A 12,936-nucleotide genomic window follows, 5' to 3' on the forward strand; every position below is an offset into this window, starting at 1 on the left:
GCATGATATCCACGTTGCATGCATGCAAGTTTGGACTCTCCGAACTCACTTCGGATCGTCCGATCTGTTACGTCCGAAACACTTGTACAATTTTTCTTGCCACTTGTCCTGATGACACATCGAATGGTCCGATCCTACACATTGGAGCATCCGATCTGGCCATGTGACGTCAGTCATGACGTCATCTCCTAGACAAGATTAAGACATATGTCCTTAGTGAGTTCGGACCGTCCGATCTCCTGATCGGAGCGTCCCATCTAACCCACCTTCCGAACTCAAATCGTGCTTCCGAACTCCCATAGTTCGGATGGTCCGATCTGCCCTAACCCTAGGACCCCTTTCGGACTATACTGAACATTATGGATCCGATTCCTTGGTCCGTTTAAGTCATATTAAAATCTTTCAAACATGATTTATTAAATCTAAACATGATTAGAAAATTAATCTTGTAAAATGGAATCGGGTTATTACACTAAAATATAAAGTTTGTATATAATTGCTTGTCTAATTATATTTCTAAATCTATGTGAAAAATGGATTATATAATGGAAAAGTACTATTATCTCAAGTACAAATGATAGTACCAACGAGTCTCATCGTTTTAAAAAAAATATTAAGTCAATTAAATCCAACTTATATTTATACATACAAATATCGTTTGGTGTTATAGATCGGATGAATGAATGATGTGTACAATTGTGATACAAATATAATAAGATATAAACGAGAAATACATAGAATAAACAATTGTGAGAAATCCACTCATATCAAGTCAATCATGCCCTCATCACATGAACAAGAAGTGATGTTTCATCCAACCTCATATGCAATGTCATCACGGGCTATAAGATGTAATTAAGGCAAAAAAATGAGACAAATACGGTTTTCATCTATGATACCAAACAGTGTCATAAAAATAATTGAATCATATATATTTCTTGTATAAGTTTAATCTGTGAAACTTATAAATGCATGATTTTAGTACTTACATCCTATATATTCTGATAAATTAATATATTAATAATGATATTAATTTTCTTTATGTATTACCAAAGGAGGAACTCAAAGTTCAAAACCCCAAAAAGGTGGTCAAAGCTCAAATTGCACACAAGTTTTTTGTTAATTCAAGAAACAAATCTCCCTCTCTGTGTCTCTCTTCACAAAGAAACAGGCTGGAAGTATCCAAAAACCTGACCCCGCCACCATTATTATCAGTTAATAATACGGCCTCGAACAAAACATGAGCGTTTGTGTTTCTCCACAAGTCTTCCAAATCAAATTCAAAGAAAATAAAGTACTGAATTTGTTGCATAAAATGGGAAAGAATTAAAATTTGAAAAAAAAAAGAAAAGAAAAGAGAAAAGAGAAAAGAATGTAAAAGCAGAACAAGAAAAGGTGGTGGCGTTTCTTTCTCTTTTACCCCTGCAATTCTCTTTTCTTGTAGCCTCTGCTAAGCATCTTTTCTAGCTTTTGTGCTCTCCTCTCTCAGTCCCATTCTTTTCCTTGTTCTTTTTTTCTTGCTTTTGCGGATTCCAATAGCTTCTGTTTTTCTGCCCATTTATTCAGCTGTAATCAGTTAATCTTGCATTGATCATTGCAAGATCGCTTGTTCCACCTTCTGGGCTCTGCTGATAAGGCCTAAAGATACTGTCTTTGTTTAACTGTTATACGAAATTGTAAAAGTTTTAGTATCGATCAACTGTTCTTGACCTCCTTCCCACCTTTCTGGAATTCTCCTCTCTTCGATCAAATGGTTTGAAATTGAAATTACTCTGTATGTTGTGATCGCAAGTTGGAAGATTATCGAAATTCTTTTTGGCTTTATTTATTTTCTCGAATCCTTTCGCTGTTCTTGATTTCATGGGACTCTGTCATGGAAAGCCCATTGAAACCCCACAAAATCTGACTGAAAATCCAATAAACCCGGGTGAAAACAATGATCTTATACTCAATTCTTCAACTGGGAAGACACCCAAGTTCCCGTTTTACAGCCCAAGTCCATTTCATGGCACCTATAAGGATTCCCCTGCTAATTCCGGCAGTGTCCTTTCAACTCCTCTGCGCTTTCTTAAGCGCCCATTTCCACCACCATCTCCAGCTAAACACATTAAAGCTTTGCTGGCTAGAAGGCATGGCTCCATAAAGCCGAATGAAGCTACTATACCTGAAGGAAGTGAGTGTGAGATTATTGGGTTGGATAAAAATTTTGGGTTTTCTAAGAACTTCACCAGCCACTTTGACCTTGGTGAAGAGGTGGGGAGGGGACACTTTGGGTACACTTGTTCAGCTAAGGGAAAGAAGGGTAGCTTGAAAGGACTGGATGTGGCTGTTAAAGTTATCCCTAAATCAAAGGTCCAGTTGTTTATTGGCTCAAAGTTTATACCCTGCAATTGGTTTTGCTTAGTCGATAAGTAGTTCTTTGTTTAAATGAAAAAATTCTTCTTGTGAATTGCATCTGCTACTGATCTTGTCTAAATCTCTCTGTTGGTATTAGTTTTTTTGTTTAACATGAAAAATGTACTTATTGTGAATCACATCCTTGCTTTATGTATCATCAGTGTGTGATTGAGAATTGAGATATTATGAATCCTACAATCTATTGTAAAGTATCTGAAGCATCTCATTGGCCGAGTAAATAGCTTATAGTTTGTTTATGGCTTAGGTTAGTGGCTGTTGATGAGATTGGCCTTCACTTGAATGTCAGAAATGGTTTTAATAGCTTTGTGATTCTTCTAAATTTTCAAGTTGAGATTTCGTGTAATTTTAACTCTACTAGATTGTTTGGCTGGTATTTTTACTATTTTACATGGGAATCTTGTGGTTTATTGGCTCCATTGCTGATTGCTTTAGGATCATATCATGATTTTTAGTTCTGATTGCACCTTTGATCTATTGTTATTCAATAACTGCAAAGTAAGGTACACTGTTATTATAATTATAATGAAATATGAGAATATTTTGATGCAGATGGCGACAGCCATTGCCATAGAGGATGCCAGAAGAGAAGTCAAGATACTACGTGCGCTGACAGGACATAAAAACTTAGTGCAATTCTATGATGCTTATGAGGATGAAGAAAATGTCTATGTAGTGATGGAGTAAGTTTGAACTATAGACATATTGCAACCTTAGCTGCTAAAGATCTGACAAAATCTGATCATGGAATTCAAGGAATCAAGTGAGAGGAACTCTCAGATAAGAATAGAGGCTTGAATAATGCAATCCGGATATCGAAGGAGTGATCAAACATGTTACACCAATATGTTTTGGAGTCATGTTTCTCACCTGTATAACTCTTTTATTCCTTTTTCAGGTTATGCAAAGGAGGAGAGTTACTGGATCGCATACTTTCTAGGTGGGCTTAAAATTTCTTATTCAATCCATACCATGGGTCATCTTGCTTTGAAGTTTAACAAGTCATTTTCCATTTGTTTGATGCAGGGGTGGCAAGTACTCAGAAGAAGATGCGAAAACTGTGTTGGTGCAGATTTTAAATGTGGTTGCATATTGCCATCTTCAAGGTGTAGTTCACCGTGATCTAAAGCCTGAGGTGAGCTACAGATATCAAGTGCAGTTAATGCTTTTTATTTTTATATTTTTTAAAAAATCATGGTCTGTCTCATCTGAATGTTAACTGCCCCATGGCTTATTCTAATGACCTTGATACCTCTTGCTGCTCTAGAATTTTCTCTTTACTTCGAAAGATGAGCATTCTCCTTTGAAGGCAATAGACTTTGGACTCTCTGATTATGTAAAGCCAGGTTTAGTCTGTTTTTGATTACTCTCGGTCTCATCTTTTATCATGGTAGAAGTGAGTGTTTGTGAGTGTATATTCTTTGGCAGATGAAAGGCTGAATGATATTGTTGGAAGTGCTTACTATGTGGCACCTGAAGTTTTGCATAGATCGTATGGAACAGAGGCTGATATGTGGAGTATTGGTGTCATTGCTTATATTCTTCTCTGCGGAAGCAGGCCATTCTGGTCGAGAACGGAATCTGGAATCTTCCGCGCTGTTCTAAAGGCTGATCCGAGTTTTGATGAAGCTCCATGGCCTTCGTTGTCTTCTGATGCCATAGATTTTGTGAAGGGATTATTGAACAAAGATTACCGTAAAAGATTAACAGCTGCTCAGGCTCTTAGTAAGTAGTTGGATAAGCTTGATCATAAAACTCATGGTTTGTAGCCCACCATGATCACCAAAATTTTTGGCATCTAATAAAATTCTGAAATAGATATCTCTGACTTACCTTTTCGCCGAGTTCATCAATACAAGTCGTAGAATACTCTAATGCTATTATCGTGCCTAGGTCATCCGTGGCTGGTTGGTCATCAAGATGTGAAGATCACTTTGGATATGATAATATATAAGCTTGTAAAAGCTTACATATGTTCATCTTCTCTGAGGAAGGCGGCTTTAAGGGTATGGATATCTTGGTTGTCAAGTACTGGATGATATTAGAAGAAGAATTTAACCAATTGCTGGTCTATTGCATTGCATGATATCACACATTTACCTGATCACTTTTTCCCTTTCCCTTCTTATGATGATTTACAACAAGAGGACTACTAATCTGCATGCAAAACGAAAGTCAAGACCAAACCAAACTAAGCTAACCATGTATGGGAAAACGCTGAAGTCAACTCAAATCGTTAAAGGTTATTTCGTACTAGCTAGATGCTAATCTCGACTAGGTGATAATGGTCTCTTCTGTCACTCTGCTTCCTAAAGGGCATTTTTCTTGTCGAATCATGAAATACCAAAATATTTCTTATAGTTCATCGAAAATGGTTGTGGAATTGGATTTTATTTTAGATTTTATGGCATTTTTTCTTGCTCATTAGTCTCTTGTTTGATGCCTGCATCACTGTCACGTGCGTCATGTCCAGACAACCGCTTTATTCCTTGATACTAAATCTTTATCAGGCACTACCTTTGCAATTCATAGATATCTGCAGTTCTTGGTTTAGCATCTCATAGTGTGTAGATACTTTTTCTGTAGATTTTTCCTCGGCTACCCTGATGTGAATTTGCCAAAAAGAATTATAATCTATGAATGTTCTATTTGTGTCTTCATATGAGAACTTTTTTTTTTTTTTTTTAATTTGTCCCCCTTGTTTTCAGTATACTCTTCATACTATCTGCTTCACCATTTGATAGGCTCTTGCAAGAACTTTGAGTATACAACAGTCAGCCTATCTACGAGAGCAGTTCACATTATTAGGGCCAAACAAAAGTGGATTGATCTCCATAACGAGTTTCAAAACTGTCAGCATTCTCGCCCTCTCTCCCTCTCTCTTTTAAGTTTTGGTTTTAATTTATTTCTTCACCAATGTAATCAATTACTCTGCAGGCTATAACAAAGTATTCGACTGATGCAATGAAGGATTCGCGGGTCATCGACTATGTAAACCTGGTAAAAGTTTTAGATATCTTTCTTTTTGTACATTCTTTTAGTATTTGACGATTCATAACTTATCAGTATAGTTTCATCATGTATTGTGTAGGTGAGTTCTCTTCGATATAGAAAGTTGGATTTCGAAGAATTCTGTGCTGCTGCAATAAGTGTTCATCAGTTGGAAGGAATGAACACCTGGGAGCAAAATGCACGTAATGGCTATGAATTCTTTGAGAAAGATGGAAACCGGCCTATTATGATAGAAGAGCTTGCCACGGTATGTCTCTCCTTCCTCTTTATCAGGCCTTGAACCCCAGATAAGATCCAAATCCGAAAACTAGCTCTTAGAGTGCAAAACGCACAACTTGCATGCATGGTAACTCAAGTGAAAAAAAAAACATCCATTACCCTTCAAGTATCACGGTGCGGATTTTGAGAGACTAGAGATTGTCTTGGCATGCTAGAGGTGGTTAAAACATGCTCCGGATCCTCATTATTGCGTCTCTTTTGCCTACTCTCTAAATTTTATAACCACTAATCTGGTTTTTCACAGGAACTTGGACTCAGTCCATCTGTTCCTATTCACGTAGTTCTGCAAGACTGGATACGGCACACAGATGGGAAGCTCAGCTTCTTGGGATTCGTTAGACTTCTACACGGAGTTTCTTCTCGTACATTTCAGAAGGTGTAAAATAGGGGCACCATCCTTTTTTGGATAGCAGGCTATTCACCTTGTCACTTATATGGTCCAGAAGATTTGTCTTCTCGATCAAGTGATGACCCGTCGAAGCCGCGGCTTTTCGCCGCGAATTTGTCGTTTGGGCAATACAAGCTCTGCTAGTTTTGTATGATGGTCACTCTTATGTTGCATCGAAGCTCTTCTTTGTATTTTGTCTCTTCCAATATTGCTGCCATTGAGGAGTTGAGGATTGTACAGATGAGACAAGATCACAAAATGTGTATTTTTTAAGGCCATAAAAACAGCTGAAAGCAGCATTTGGTTATTTAGTTATTTCCGTTCTTGGTGTATCGTTATTCTACTTTTGCACTTGATAACACGTTGCACGTGAAAAGGTTTTAAAAATGGAGAGTTTCATTTACATAAAATCAGCTGCTTGGGTATGTTTCTTACATGAAGATGATAAGTTGTACATCGCAGTTGTGATTTATTTACTTTAAAAATTCAAGGAGTAATAACCGTACAAGTCACTCGAAAATAAAGTTCTATCTCATTAACAGGAATCAGGATGAAGCTTTCGGGAGGTCGACGAAAATCGGCGAGAAATTGACTGAATGGATGCTTTCATGCATTCTTTGGAAGGAGAGTTGACAGAGTCGAATCAATAATACCACAACAAACACGTATGACAAGCATCTGTACACAACCTCAGGTCTCTACATTAGAAGTAGATGCTTAATTGTCTAACAAAAGACCATAGTGAACCCTGATGGAAAAAAATACTTGCTGGGTCTCGATTGTCTCTCCAGAAACATGTTCATGCTTTGGAAAGAACCTTGCAATTCAAAGCCGAGTTTAGAGGATATCCATCTTTTAAGTTGAACCAACATCCGGTTTTCTAATGTCAAAACTACTTCGCTGCTCAACTTGTGTGTGGGTCGAGAAGGATGTTGGTTGCTGCATTAATGTCGTTCCTAGCACGTATTAGAGCTTGCCTAGCTGAGTTCCTTTCGAATCCCATTGAAACCAGTGTTGCAATGGAGTCCTCGGGTGGTTCCAACACGGATGACGTGGGAGCAGGAGCTGGATAATTTCCCTGAAGCCAAAGAAGCAAAAAAGCCACAATAGAATTAGGTTCTATATGTGCGCGAACATGGAATAGCAATTTATACCGGGGTTACACACTTGCATGCACAGGAAACAAGAGATCTATGAATTCATAATTGACTCTTCATTTTTCCCCCTTTTGATACTCAATTTACCGTGTTGCACTTGATAAAAGGTAACTTGAGACATTTAGGTGCTTTTGTACCTAGTTATTTGAAATCAAAAAATTCAAAGCTGTACATTTCAAATTCACAATTGTTTGAATGCTAATTATATGGAGTAGTTTTAAATTCATCCTCTCTAAATTTTACCTCTTACATGAAAATTGTAATCAAATGCGCCTATTATATTAAAGTCTTTCTAGTTTCAATTTTCAAATACATTTTTATAACAAGTCCCTCCATCCAAATCAATTCCTTCTATCTATAGCTTGATGTTAAACGTCTTCAGCACAAGACAAAAAATGTAAAGAGTGTAACGTTGGGAAATTCATCCAAATCTGTATGCTAAAAACTTGCCTGCATCTGGCGAGCGACGGATGATGGTGCACTTCCCAGAACGTTTCTAGGTGATACAGTGGGCGATGTGTTTCCAATAGATGGCCAAGAAAGTCTTGAGAAGAAAGAAGCAACAAAATCTGGTAACTGAAAATGGAAATTGCAAAAGCTAGTCAGGCATATCAACGGATATATGAACTTTCGGGATAGACTTGCTAACTAGATGCCAAGGCCTAAAAGTATTTTACAGGACAACAAAAGAGTATAATCATACATAAAGGCATAAGTTCCCTATTTATCAGGCCCCAGAAATTGCAAGTCCAATGCATTACTCACCGTTAACTAGTCAGACATCCAATGTTTGAACATTTAACTTGTCAGACATATTTTATAAAAAGAATCCATAAAATAGATTAAAATGCAAATCATATTGCCTAATAGTACCACATAAGAAAAAACTTGAATCCTGTCAGGGTGTAATGTCAAAAAGCCATGCATCTTACACCAGTCATTAATTATGCAATGTTTCAATATCACTATTTCACCAAGCTAGCATTTGGAAGTCCCATTTAACATATTTTTCACGGAACAAGGATGCCAATTTTTATTGAGGAAAATGTAATCTCGAAGTAGCCATAAAATGCAAGCACAAATTACGCACTACCTTCATTCTACGTGTATGGAACACATTTGAGCGGTACAAGGAACCTGCTAGAATACCACAGATCCCTGGTAGCATAGATCTTTTCCAGGATGACAAGAGGAGCTGCAAGATAGCAATTAGCAAAGCTAGCATAAATAATAAGTATAAAGAAAAAGGCAACGACATAAAATGAATAGGCTAGCACCTAAACTCCAGAAACAAAATGATACTAAACAAATCAAAACAAACGCCAAATCCTCAATTTGATAAATTACCTGAAGACCAGCTAAATATATAAAAGTCTTGTCAGAAAAGTTCAGACTAAACACGCGAAATCGAGTTGACACGGGAATGTCGAAATAGAAAGGTACAAATGACGAAAAAATAAGGCCATATGGTCCTGACGTGAGTATATTCAAGGAAGGATCTGCCATGGAAAAAAATGCAGCAGATGGATTAGAATACTCATGTACACATAAGAAGAAAAAGAAGCACAGTTCAAATAAGCAGTCATTTCAATAAAGTAAAAATAAAGGGCAGAATCATACCAAAAAAATTCTCTGGACAGAAAAGTGGACACAACAAAAAACAATTTTAGAAATATTTAAGGGCTAATTACATACATTAACCTTGTGAAATCACGAGATTGCTGAAAACTCCTATAACTGGTAACTCCCCGCGTTTTCAAATTTTGAGCACAAACACCCCTGAAAACATATACGGACAAGGGGGTGAATGCTCAAAATTTGAAAACGTGGGGATGTATGTGCTCAAGATTTGAAAGCACGGGGAGAGGGGAGATAACATTCTTTTTTCACATGGGGATTTTAGCAATCTCAGGGTTTCACAAGAGTGATGTATGTAATTAAAAAAAAAAAAAAAGAGTGATGTATGTAATTAATCACCACATATGTAATAGAAGCAAAGTACAAGCTAATCAAATAATTGATTATGTTAATATGTAATAATGCCAAGCCAAGAAACAAAAGAAAAACCCTGAATATTCCCCTCCTTTTTTTCCAAATGAAAGAGAAAAAGGGCCAATTTTTAGGGAACTGCAGCATACCTTTGAGAAGCCATTGTGCAATGACTTCAAAAACTAAAGACACTGTAGTAGAAAACAACACAAAGACCTGTGTGAAAAGATGGACAGAGAAAAGTTAGCATCTTCATGAACAAATGCCAGCTGCTATGCCGACAACTTATAGTATAATAATAATAATAAAAACGGTCTACATCGATAGATTGGAGATAAGCGAAAAAATTTCAAGCATAAATGCCACAATATTATTGATCATTAGTATACATAACATGGAAAGTGGCCAATCTTGTTAAAACACATACACTTGGCCATCGAGAATATATTACTATTGCACTTGAACATAATAAACCTATGAAAGCTAAATGCATCATCGTAAGTCACAAACAAGAGCTATAAGGACAAGGGATTCGCAAGGAGCAACTATCTAATTTGACAGTTGTATCATTCCTATCTTTAATAACCATTTATTAAGGAAGGGTGATATAAAATAACTACCTGGGTCTCTTGGAATTTTTTCGCCGTTCTTTGTAAAACCCTAAAAAATAGTTGTCTTTGATATTTGAAATTGGTTTTCTTCAATTTTCCAAAATATATCTTTCCTCTGACTAATATATACCATATCAATTTGTAATATTTAAGATTGCTCATAAATAATTATATATTCATACTATAATTAAGTAATAAAATCACATATAACTAACTAAGATAATCCCAATTCCTTGAGAACAAGGTTCCACAAGGAGCCAGAGAACGGGCAATGAATAACCATGTGATCCTGAGTCTCTCCCCCCTGTTTGCATAGCACACACCAGTTCGGGCTAAGGGAGATATTCGGGAGCCTCTTTTGAATCAAGTCACAGGTAGGTAATCTTCCCAACGCAGCTGTCCATGAGAAAACCTGAACCTTTGTCGGAATAGGGGCTTTCCAGATTGGGTAAAAAAGAGAGAAGCTAGGAATCGCTCCTCTGGAAAGAAGGACTCGTAGAAAGATTTTACCGAAATCAACAAAAGATCTTTATGCTACTGATCTAGGAATTTGGCTTGGAGAGAAAGGAAAAGTTTTTTGGTTAATAGTGGTTCATTGCGTGTGTTGGTCGTTATGGCTGGAGAGGAACAGAAGAATATTTGAAGATAGTGAAGAATCAGTGAAGGAAATTTGGAACAAGATCAAATTGAGAGTATCCACGTGGGCCCACAAGGGTTCTAATTTTCAATCCTTGACTATATTAGACTTGTATAGGGATTGGAAATTGGCTTTGATTTAGTTTGATAACTGTGGCTGTTTGCATTGGATAACAGTTAGCTTTTGTGGACCACTGGTCCACTTTTGTAAATCTTCTAATCTAATTTTATCTATAATATTATAGTTTCTTACCAAAAAAAACTTTGGTCTTTAACGCATCAAATCTTCTTTCCCAAAGCTTCCCTTCTCCACACAATTATACTTTTACAAGGGAATATATAAATAAAAATTAAAACACAAATTTCAGTAAAGAAAAAACTACCCCAAGCATAATGAATATAAAATTACACTTTCATGTTAAAATTTATGAGCACCAGTGCACCACCCACCAAATATCGCTAATATGCATAAATGATTAACCCTGGTATGATTATATTTGTAGAATCTACGATTGAATAGTCAAAATTTGCTCCAGCAGAACATATTACAAGATTTGTAAAGTTACATCACATATACAGCAAGAGTGCAAGTTGTTTAAGATACTTGACAGCTCAAAAAACCAATAATATTTCCTACATAGAACTTGACCTTGAACAAAAACTTACAGAATATTTATTAGATCCTATCTGCCTCTCAAACACACGGAAGTAATACAGCAGATAAATTCCAAAAACTAGCTCTGGCGTGGATGAGAAGCCAAAAACCGACACTATAAGCTTCCATATTTGAAGTTTCTTAAAAATATCCTGCCAGGAGGGAAAAAATCAAGTCACCAAAAAATATGCGTCCCTCTATCCGGGCATAGAACAAACTGATTACTAGAAATAATCTAGCAAGAACACAACAATCCAACTTCCTTCTAGAGCTCTTACACAGTAAAAATTTCAGCCTCTAGGATTGTATCCATGAATAGAAATACACAAAAAATTTATTTGATATCACAAATAAACAAATGAAGATTTGAGAGGCCGTTATTTAAGGTGCATCGCAGTGGGTATTCCTGGAGCCAGTTCGGTTCAATGGAAAATATGCACCAGAAAAGATCAACAGTGACACCTCGTGGCAACAAATATTTTAGAGACTATTCTCTTTATCAAATAGGAACAGTTCTGTAACTAGTAACTGCCAGAACTGAGCATTAAATGAGCTCAAAAAGGGAAAAGATCAAAGTGATTTTGGGGGCTGGAGCTATTTTATATATGACCCAAGTTAAACCGATTATTACTTGGTGCATAGCACTAGCAGGGAAACATCAGAGGGGTCTAAATTCCAAAATCTGTAGTCCAGACTCCATCATGATTCAAAAGTAAATAAATTATCATAAAATTTTTGCTGTAAATAATCTACAATAACCAGATTCCGTTCAAACATTAGGATAAAGTAAAAAAAAAAAATGGACATGGTCAAAAAATTCAAAACCAAAAACCCGTCTCAGCTAATATAATCCCGAAATGCACTTTCAAAAGTGGGGGAAAACCCTAAAAAAAACCCATAGAGCCATAAAAGAATCCAAACCTGGTAAGACCATGCGAGATTTCTGTGACGACCTTGGATCCCAAATATAATCGTGAAAAGAACAGTAGCTATCACCGTCGTCCTAGTCACTGGCGCATTATCTTCAAAAGAAAACCATCACAACTATGAAAATCGAATAAAAAATTGCCCCAAAAACAAGAAAATGAGGGCAAAAAACGTACTGAAACCCGATGGGCCGCCGTTCATTTTCAGCTACAAGTCGACTCTCTCCAAATTTTGTGTATATACCTACAAAAATATATGCAATCGTACCGATTAGTATCTATCTACTTGCCGATCTTTGTTCAGCCCCTTTCCCCAATTCTTCTCTTCGTATCGTCGCTCCCCAAGGTTTTCTCGTCTCCTAGTCGTCTATAGACTCTTACCTTTTCGATTGTTGGAAAATTATTCCGGGTCAACCCGTTTACGTGTTCGGGTCGAATGGATCTTCTCTAGTAAATTTGATTTTGTATCCATTTTACTTTCTAAAATAAAATAAATATATACTTCTTGTTGTGAAAAAATAAAAATTTACGGTAAAAAGTAAATACTCCAAAATTCAAAATTTATCAAACTCTACACTTTATAATATTTTTCTCTCAACTCAATTGTATTTTTCATCACAAATGAAGACCTATTTATAGATCCACATTTGAGATTAGTCCAAAAATTAAAACATCATCATCTACATCATCACACACTAATTTTCCACATTTTACAACTCAATATTCAACATTCAATATTCAACGATAATAAAATAATATATTTTCAACACTCCCCCTTGTGATGATGATCGTCATATGATGATTGTCTTTATTACGTGTTTTATGTTGCCTCGTTAAAAACCTTACTAGAAAAAACCCAGTGAGATAA

The 12,936-nt window shown here is 36.3% G+C and overlaps 2 protein-coding genes across 2 annotated transcripts; one reads left to right on the forward strand and one right to left on the reverse strand.

Annotated features, from left to right (window-relative positions):
* Positions 1-1,218: 1,218 nt before the first annotated feature.
* LOC140890799 (CDPK-related kinase 1-like) lies at positions 1,219-6,157 on the forward strand. Its single transcript, XM_073298859.1, has 11 exons — positions 1,219-2,352; positions 2,968-3,098; positions 3,314-3,355; positions 3,442-3,550; positions 3,683-3,761; positions 3,844-4,140; positions 4,309-4,421; positions 5,160-5,267; positions 5,353-5,415; positions 5,507-5,674; positions 5,951-6,157. The coding sequence occupies exons 1-11, from the start codon at positions 1,861-1,863 to the stop codon at positions 6,086-6,088; spliced, it is 1,740 nt and encodes a 579-aa protein (XP_073154960.1). The 5' UTR covers positions 1,219-1,860; the 3' UTR covers positions 6,089-6,157.
* A 452-nt stretch (positions 6,158-6,609) lies between these two features.
* On the reverse strand, positions 6,610-12,508 carry LOC140890800 (rhomboid-like protein 20). The gene is made up of 8 exons (XM_073298860.1): positions 12,246-12,508; positions 12,064-12,164; positions 11,154-11,294; positions 9,390-9,456; positions 8,599-8,750; positions 8,345-8,446; positions 7,702-7,827; positions 6,610-7,172 (listed from the first exon to the last, which is right to left on the reverse strand). The coding sequence occupies exons 1-8, from the start codon at positions 12,268-12,270 to the stop codon at positions 6,999-7,001; spliced, it is 888 nt and encodes a 295-aa protein (XP_073154961.1). The 5' UTR covers positions 12,271-12,508; the 3' UTR covers positions 6,610-6,998.
* Positions 12,509-12,936: the final 428 nt, after the last annotated feature.

This window comes from Henckelia pumila, chromosome 3, assembly GCF_033568475.1.
Source record: "Henckelia pumila isolate YLH828 chromosome 3, ASM3356847v2, whole genome shotgun sequence".
Classification (NCBI taxonomy): Eukaryota; Viridiplantae; Streptophyta; class Magnoliopsida; order Lamiales; family Gesneriaceae; genus Henckelia; species Henckelia pumila.

Coding starts and splice junctions, on each gene's coding strand:
- LOC140890800 (XM_073298860.1), bottom strand. CDS start 12,270: ATGAACGGCGGCCCATCGGGTTTCA. Junction 11,295..12,063: donor ATCTCGCATGGTCTTACCAG/GTTTGGATTCTT, acceptor CCCTCCTGGCAG/GATATTTTTAAGAAACTTCA. Junction 8,447..8,598: donor TATATTTAGCTGGTCTTCAG/GTAATTTATCAA, acceptor GCTATCTTGCAG/CTCCTCTTGTCATCCTGGAA.
- LOC140890799 (XM_073298859.1), top strand. CDS start 1,861: ATGGGACTCTGTCATGGAAAGCCCATTGAAACCCCACAAAATCTGACT. Junction 3,099..3,313: donor AATGTCTATGTAGTGATGGA/GTAAGTTTGAAC, acceptor TTCCTTTTTCAG/GTTATGCAAAGGAGGAGAGT. Junction 4,422..5,159: donor TGAGGAAGGCGGCTTTAAGG/GTATGGATATCT, acceptor ACCATTTGATAG/GCTCTTGCAAGAACTTTGAG.